Source organism: Lottia gigantea, assembly GCF_000327385.1.
Source record: "Lottia gigantea unplaced genomic scaffold LOTGIsca_170, whole genome shotgun sequence".
Lineage (NCBI taxonomy): Eukaryota > Metazoa > Mollusca > Gastropoda > Lottiidae > Lottia > Lottia gigantea.
The window spans coordinates 169,841-179,324 of record NW_008708134.1 but is presented as its reverse complement, the minus strand read 5'-3'; the positions used below and the strand labels follow the sequence as shown (position 1 = coordinate 179,324).

At 34.8% G+C, this 9,484-nt stretch overlaps 1 protein-coding gene across 1 annotated transcript; it reads left to right on the top strand.

Annotated features, from left to right (window-relative positions):
• Positions 1-6,920: 6,920 nt before the first annotated feature.
• LOTGIDRAFT_173751 (hypothetical protein) lies at positions 6,921-8,066 on the top strand (the record flags this gene model as incomplete). The annotated part of the gene is made up of 1 exon (XM_009051806.1): positions 6,921-8,066. One exon carries the CDS (start codon positions 6,921-6,923, stop codon positions 8,064-8,066), a length of 1,146 nt encoding a protein of 381 aa, XP_009050054.1.
• Positions 8,067-9,484: the final 1,418 nt, after the last annotated feature.

Genomic DNA, 9,484 nt, shown 5'->3' with positions numbered 1-9,484 from the left:
AGTGATCAATTGAAACATTATACAGACTTGAAAGAAAAATGGGATAAAGAGGGATTTCAAAGTGCCGAGACTGAATCTTATGTTACGTTTGTACATTTGTTACAAAAACTTTATATATCAAACTTTGGTAGTCTTTCCGTTTACAACAAAAAGTCATAAATAATGGACCGAATTATTCTAGACTAAGTCTCCCGGGATCGAGATGTCTAGTAATCTAGTCTCTCAGACGTTTTATTTTAGACCAGTAATTACTTGTCTTTGGTCCGGCCTTTTCAGGCACTAACATACTACACCACGAAGGAAAATGTCCATTGATAGATTTTCATGCATTAATGTGAAATGCCTTTAATTTGGATTTTAAGACGGTGTTAAAGATGTAATATACTGCCCTGTCTGAATAAATATCAGAATATCCTCACTTTAAAGATAGTAATAGAATACTCTGACAATAGTGAACTCCTCATCTATGCAACAATTTAATACATGCATTTCACCAGAGTCATCAGAAACACTATTCAATAAACATTTCTATTTATTCTTAACAATATTACTGATATTCTCTTAACCCAGTTGGCCATCGATTTTAGTACTGATACGATTCGATTTTCAGTTTTCTGACCATAAATCCATATCTTTATGACTTGATAAAAGAGCTTCTGCCATTATTTATGCGTTTAATTTGTCAACGTTTGATTTCTCTTAGTGTGCAATGATAAGCTGGTGTGCGATTCCTTAAAAAAGGATAAATTACCACCCCGAGAGCGGCTATTTACTTCCAGATTTGATACCAGAAAATGGCTCTGTCTGACCGCTTTCACATGCTCGTTCCACTATGGAAGATATTTAGACTTACTTGATTCTCCCAAATGTACAGGCCTAGGGTGGAGCAGACACTTTATTTAGAAATTAGGATTAAGGGTCTTGATATTGGGTTTTCTTCTGTTCTTATTCTGATCTGAAATTAGAAAAAATAACTCGCCCGATGGGCGAGAAGTATAGTATCTGTTATGTACTGATTGTTTTTAGTTTACTATGAACAATATTATAATTTAAGTTCTTATTTTTTGAAAATGCAACTATCATTTTCTGCTTATAGACATGGGGGAATTTCTCTTGAAGGCTCTTATAGTGGACATGAACTATCTTGATTGCTGGTTGTATTAAACGGGACAACAAAGGGTGCTATGCCTACATTATGATGAATATTTAGTCCTATAGGTCTTGTTGTATTCAATGTCTCAATCCAATGGGCCTCCCTAGATTGACGGAATTTGGTAGTTTCATCTTCGGGCAAGTCAATTTCTATACGCTCAATTGGGATTAGGGTGAGATCGTCTATTGAATGGTCGTCGAGGTTGAAATGATTAGAAACAGGCTTGTCTTTCTTTAATTTGATGTCTGACCTATGAGCATTAAAGCGAGTTCGTAAATTATTCTTAGTTTCTCCTACATATTGTTTGGGGCATTTCTTGCATGAAATTAAATATATTACATTCGAATGTTCACATGTTAGATGTTCCTGGATCGGGTACCTTTTATTCGTAGAGTTGCTTACAAAATAATGAGTTTCTGATATAAAGGGACATGTTTTGCATCTACTGGACAAACATGGAGCACTTCTTAAACCTGGAGGTACTTCGGCATAAAGTCTGTTTTTAGCTACTATCTGTGCTAAGGTGGAATTTTTTATGAATTCCCAAAACTGTTCGATAGAATAAGTCCAAACCATAAAAATGTCATTCAAAAAGCGTCCGTAAAAAAGTGGGTCAAATGGACAGAGGGGCAACACCTCACGTTCCCACTCTGCCATGAAAAGGTTTGCATACGAAGGGGCGAATCGTTTGCCCATTGCTGTCCCTGAAGTTTGTAAATATATTTACCATTAAATGTGAAATCGTTTCGACTAAGACAAATCTCTAAAAGCTGTAGAATTGCATCGTCGGGTCTGTTTGGATCTGGGTTTCTATTAAAAGCTTTACGAACTGCCGTTAGACCAGTATTGTTATCGATATTAGTATACATAGAAGAAACGTCGATAGAAATTAAAATAGCATTAGAGGGAACACGAAGATTTTTTATTTTATTGACAAAATCGGTTTTGTCTTTAAGGTAGGCGCGATGTTGACATGCTAGAGGTAGTAAGAAATGATCAATGTATTCTGACACTGCATATGACTCACTACCACAGTCAGATATAATCGGACGGCCTTTAGGGATTTTATTCGAGATAAACCACTCCTAGGTTGGATTCTTATGGATTTTAGGCAAAGTGTACAAATGTCTCTCGCGACAATCAGGTTTGGCAGACAGATAGTCATATTGTTTCTGTTTGAGATAACTAGTTTTGACTAAATCGGCAAGAATATTGTTAATCATGTTGGCACTTTCTTTGAAAATTGGTTTCGATAAAATGGCATAATGTTTAGGATTATTCAGTTGATTCTCTGTTTCTGAAACGTAATCCTCCCTTTTCAGAATGACACAACATTAATCTTTGTCACTCTTTTTAATAACAATGCTATCGTCTTTCTTAAGTAAGTTTAACGCTTCACGTTCCACTCGTGTGAGATTAGGCTTTTCGTGTGTTATGGAAAGGTTCACTGTTTGGCTATTCATACTCGCAAATGCTTTCAATATTTCAGGATGGATGGCGGCCTGAGGGGGTGTCCACGTGGATTTAGGAATAAACATTGTTCTAGGACCACGTGGGGGGTGGTTTCGAAAAAAATATGTGCAGCCAAGATTTCGTTGAAATCGTTCAATGGATGGTCGGAGATAATTCAAGTTAGCTATCTTTGGTGTGGGAATAAATTTAAGTCCACGGTCTAAGATTGAATGCTGAAGGGGTGTGAGAGTTTTGCGCTCAAATTAACTACAGTTTGGTCTAGCGGTGGCCTCTCAGTATTTTTATCCCCAGTAATTAGTTTAAAGACTTACTCGATGCTTGAAGCTGGTGTATCCAAAACAAATAAATGCTGTTTCTGGAGACCAATGAAGATTATCAACTGGTTCGAATTCTTATTCGTAGGGTGGTAAGATTGTTGCGCTGTTGATACTGGACTCCATCATCATGTTGTTGAGAGTGCTGAGGTTCTGTTGTGCTTTCTTCGAGATTTTATTTGAAATGGGTATACATGTGAAGAGGATCTTGGAGTTTGGGAAGGTTTTGTTGGCTGTGGCGATTAATTTCTGGGCTTGGTTAAAGGAGGTCTTTGGTAGCTGATCACGGTTGTTGAGGCCTACATGAAGAATAATGGTAGTAGGTTTGGGATCATGGTCGTATGATTCTAGGATTGTCTGTATGTGATGGATTTGGGCACCGGGGTAAGAATGTATTTCAGTGTCTGAACTGGTTTTGGTAATTCGATTCAGGTTAGATGATCCAATTATTAAGGTAGATTTCTTTAGAGCAGGTAGCTTCCATAATGATTTGTCCTTGGTTTGGTGATAATACGGTTTGGTAGCGGATATAAAGGTCGTCGACGGTGTGATTGGTACTGGTTTGGTGGTTGTTAGAATTGTAGCATTGGGAAGGACTGGGATCTGGTTCGAGGGGTTCGTTACATCACAAATTAACGAGTTTTTTTTTAAGAGAATTAAACCGAGATTGGCAAAATTCTAACAAATAAACTTAATGCCTGGATCAACCTTTTAGTTCCTCCTGTTACGAGAGTATTATATGTGAGACTACGGTAGACTTATCATATAATATTATAAAAATAAAACGTCGAGTCGTCTGACAATAAAGGAAAAGGAAAAATAACACGTTAAGGTGTTTTTTCGTCTTTGAACCTTAGCACCTGCAGGGATGAATAAACAGTTCTCATATTTGAATTAGTTTATCTATCTCATGTTTCTGTGACCTATATCTTTTGTCAGTCTAGTGTTGTTCTTCGTAGAGATAGGAACTATCTCGCTTTTGTCGCTTGATTAAGGGATTAGTCCCGAAACATAGCTACATTTACTCTAATTGTATTTTTACCTACTGTTACTTGTTATTGCGTGATTTATTTTTTCCTCACTGAATATTATATAGATATATTGATTGTAATAAATTTAAAATTTAAATTTAATAAATTTGTCATTGTGGGTGACGAGATTTATTACATACCAAAACTGTTCAAAACTCTTAGAAGAAGTTGGAAGAAGTTAGTGCAGTCATCTACTGTCTCGGCGCGGAGGTATTTAGATAAAACTATATCCAGAAAAATACACCTGGAGAGAAATTTGACTGTAACGGGCAAGTGCACAATTTTTTCCTTTTTTTTTCTTTTTGGTTGTTGTTGACCAAACATACCGTAGTCTCAGAAACGGGAATCAGTGTTCACCGCTCATTCCAAGTTGTTCCCTCATTGACATGAAAATTGAGCCTACTGGTTCATGTGTAATATTGTGGTAGCTTTGATAGGAACCCGACAAGCTATTGGATGTAAGTAACACGCACTAAAATATGGTATACAGTAGGTGTAAGATGGTGAATTATGGACATACATAGTAAGTAGTAATCTATTTCGTCAAATTGATACTAGGTATAAAGATTACTTGCCATGTACTTAATACTCCCTCACCAAGATCAAACAATACAACATATATAAAATTTCACTACCTTGATCTTAAATGTTTCATTTACTGATAGCTTTTGTCAACCGCCCGGACAACTTGGCTACCATTACAATTATGGGCGTATCACGATGGTCATCGCTTTTTTCAGTCTTTTAGGCACACCTCAATAGCCCTGTGCCTAAGTGACTTGTGTCTGACTGACTTTTGTGCTTAAGATATTTTTGCCTTAATGACAGTTAACTGTTAATATATTCCCATCATCTGTTGTTTCCAATTAAAGTTTATTTCAACTACTTATAGTTTTATCATACACATTCATTCCAATTGATGATATTATCAATCTTATCCAATGTCTGCTCATGAAATGAATAACGTGCTTCCTTATACTACAGTTTAGCATAATGCAGACAGGAGACTAAAACGTTGATCCAGGAAATAAGTTAATGTATTTGTTTGAACCTTGTAACATCTGTAACGTCCTTGTAACATCTGTAACGTATTACAAAAAACTAAAATTGTTAAGATTTACTTTTTAAAACTTTTTATAATTATGAATCAATGAAAATCCTGTTTGTCTTATTATATGCCCACATAATGTGGGGCGTAGGTATATTGATCTACAATTTCTCGTAAACACTCTTAAAGACACAATTGACATGTTTTGACGAAACTTGGTGTGACTGTTATCACCCAAGAATGAAAAATCAGAAAATCAAAAAAAAAAAAACAACTTAGTATCAGTTATTGCCCTTGATTTGTAAACTCGTTTAATATTTAGTTCGTAAACAGTCTAGAAGGCCCAATTCTTGACAGATTTTGAGGAGATTTAGAATGAGTGTTTGTTATCACCAACTTGTCGAAATCCATCAAGAAACCTGCTCTTTATCGTGTCCACAACAATCGTGGACAGACATACAGAGAGACGCCTATGTACGTCCACATTAATGTGTGGGCGTATAAAATGTATATAACGTGAATCAAATTACTTTATATGAACTAACATAATTAAACATACTGTGCAATTGTCAAATTGAGTTCAAATGTACAGAGCGAGTTAAAATTGAAAGCAGATTAGTCTATTAGGTAATGAAATTTCTCGAGGATTGGCAGCGTACATTTCACGCTAATATACCATCAAAATGAAGAAATCTTCTGATTTCCGCCAACCCGACTTCTCAGTTTTAAAAACCGAATTAGTAGACAATTCTATTTTATCTCCATCATAACAACTTATATTATGATGGCACCGTGAATCAAGAATTAAATAGTCTTCACGTGAAAAGTAAACCAACAAGTACGGACCTATCTAAAAGTATCATCATAGAGTTATATAAAAATATTTATATGAAATAATTAGCACTACAATAGTTTTCACTCCATTCAATAACTAAAATAATTGATGAAATATATCTCCGTAAATAATAGGAGTAAAATTTATTTTTAACGAATTCTGTAGATATTTCGGCAGGAAAGGGAAATTTAGATATGACGTCACAACAATCTCATTACATAAAATGACAAATATTTTTCATTCGACCGATAGGAAAACCGAATTGTCGATACGTTTGTTGATTAAAATAGGCTGAATCATATCATTAGAAATTAGTATCAACATTGCAATGTATCATTTGTCCAACGGGAAATATTACCCCCTGCAGAGGAAACCTATGATAGCTTGCCAGGCAAGGTAACATACGCCCACTACCAGCTGTCAGAAATGATAACAAAATCTTTAGTGGCTTAATAATGAATTTTCATATAATCTTAAAATCATCTATAAGTCAAGGGCAATAACTCTGAAACAGTTCATCCAATTATGACCAATTTCGAACTGCGATCTCATCAATACATACATGTATACCAAGTTTCATGAAGATCGGATAAATACTTTAGTCTCTATCATGCCTACTAGGCAAATGTGGCGTTTTTACTCAGTCAAGAGCAATTCATCCGATTATTACCAATTTCAAACTTGACAGATCTTATCAATACACACATACCAAGTTTCATCAAGATCGGATAAAAACTGTAGTCTAACATAACATACGCAACACGTACCTTTTCAACACTGTTTTTGGTCAGAAAACGAATTCTAACGGAACCTGGGTCAAAATATATGGATATATCGTGTTCTATAGAATTCCTCTTCTTAAGTCATGGCACCTAGCAAGTCAAACTGAAGAATATACAGTTGTTGACCAAGTTTAAGACTTCTATGTCTAAAAGGTAGTATCCTTAAAGAATGAATTTAATATATTTTTTCACATCTATTTCTACTCGAGGCTTTAATTATACTCACTTTTCTCTTGTAATGGAACATTCCTGTGGGACAATCAATTCATTTTTTACATTTAAGGATGGCAAGTACGCACCGTATGTGTTGGTATGTTTCGTTGGCATCAATAATATGGACGGTTGTATGGCATACTTTACCATTTATCATTGAATTTAGAAGTCGAAATCGTGTAGACATAATATCCACTAAGGCTCATGTTAGGAATGAAAACAACCAGAACGTGGTACCTATTCTGAGCAAACAGGAGAAAATAAATGAAAAATATTTGGTATATCTGTGCGATGAGAAGGGATATTGTGGTGGCTGGGGTGACAGGCAGAGAGGAATAGTTTCTTTGTTTTTACTGTCTTTAGTGTGGAAACGAACATTGAAAATTTTGATATCATCCCCGTGTGATATTAAACCCTATTATAAACCTACCAACGAATATAATTGGATATTGACAGAAGAAGAGTTGGAAGGATTAAAGGGTAAAAGAAGCAAAACTCTTCATTATATGAACAAAAAGAAACCTCTGTATGACATTAACCTGAACAGCCTAGAGAGTGTGGAGGTCCTATACATAAAAAACAATTATTTCAACTTTTCACAAATTGTTCAAAAATATGCCAAGGCTTTACCTGCTTATTTACAAAACAAAGGACGCGCTGGTATTTTTCGGGAATCTTGGAACAGAATCATGATTCCAACGGACAAAGTGCTAAGCCAGGTCGTGAAAATATGGTCAAGTGGAGTAATAAACTCAGATGCGAAAAAAACAAGAAAGGAACTAGTTTGTGCACATTTACGAACAGCTCTGCCTGAAAATGTTCACTATGCTTATGGTGGATTTCCTCCTGTGGCTGCTACAAAGTTGTGGAATTTTATCGACGAAAATTTTCATAGTAAATCTAGGATATTTGTGGCCACAGATCATCTCGGTGTTCGAAATAGTGCTATTTCTAAATATGGTACAAGATTTATCGGAAGTTACGCCTCCAACGTGCACCCAGATTCCATGCGATATAATTTAACATTGGCCTGTCGTTCTCAAGAATCTGCTTATGTGGATCAATTGATGTTATCGAAATGTGATGTTCTGATTTATTACAGAAGAAGTGGCTTCAGTATTCACGCTTCATATCTCAAAACCGAGTGGACAAATATTTATTCAGTCATGAGAAACGGCAATAGTACATTTTCTCTGGTAGAAGAACACCATAATTGACGTTGTAAAATGAAGGAAACTTCATGTTTTTATGTTGAGGTTCAAAGACATGACTTCAATATATCATTCACATCGCACAATTTGGACTCTCGTACCTTTTCTACAGAATGCCATGAATACTATTTATTATCTTACGCTACAAGTAAGCAATATCTGAGGCCCGTACACATCACACTTCAGTATCATACCCAAATCAGATTTGATGATCGGAACTGTTTAATTTGTTAATACTGTGACCCACAAACACAGATAATGTCTCTCAAGGACTATGAGCCATAATGTCCAGAAACAGGCTTCCAAAACCACAATATATCGTTTATGTATTGGGTTTGAGATATGTATTATGTACAGGGTTTGAGATATGTATTATGTATAGGGTTTGAGATGTGTATTATGTATTGGGTAAGAGATATGTATTATGTATAGGGTTTGAGATATGTATTATGTATTGGGTTTGAGATTTGTATTATGTATAGGGTAAGAGATATGTATTATGTATTGGGTTTGAGATATGTATTATGTATAGGGTTTGAGGTATGTATTATGTATTGGGTTTGAGATATGTATTATGTACAGGGGAAGAGATATGTATTATGTATTGGGTTTGAGATATGTATTATGTATTGGGTTTGAGATATGTATTATGTATAGGGTTTGAGATATGTAAAATGTATTGGGTAAGAGATATGTATTATGTATTGGGTTTGAGATATGTATTATGTACAGGGTAAGAGATATGTATTATGTATTGGGTTTGAGATATGTATTGAGTAAGAGATATGTATTATGTATTGGGTTTGAGATATGTATTATGTATTGGGTTTGAGATATGTATTATGTATAAGGTTTGAGATATGTATTATGTATTGGGTTTGAGATATGTATTATGTATTGGGTTTGAGATATGTATTATGTATTGGGTTTGAGATATGTATTGAGTAAGAGATATGTATTATGTATTGGGTTTGAGATATGTATTGAGTAAGAGATATGTAAAATGTATTGGGTTTGAGATATGTATTATGTATAGGGTAAGGGATATGTATTATGTATAGGGTAAGAGATGTGTATTATGTATAGGGTAAGAGATATGTATTATGTACAGGGGAAGAGATATGTATAGGGTAAGAGATATGTATTATGTACAGGGGAAGAGATATGTATAGGGTAAGAGATGTTTTATGTATAAGGTAAGAGATATGTATTATGTTTAGGGTAAGATATGTGTATTATGTATAGGGTAAGAGATATGTATTATGTACAGGGGAAGAGATATGTATAGGGTAAGAGATGTTTTATGTATTGGGTAAGAGATGTGTATTATGTATAGGGTTTAAGATATGTATTATGATTTTTTTTTAACAGCTTTAACTTTATAACGGTGGATCTATTTGCATTGATGAAAATATAACTTTTTT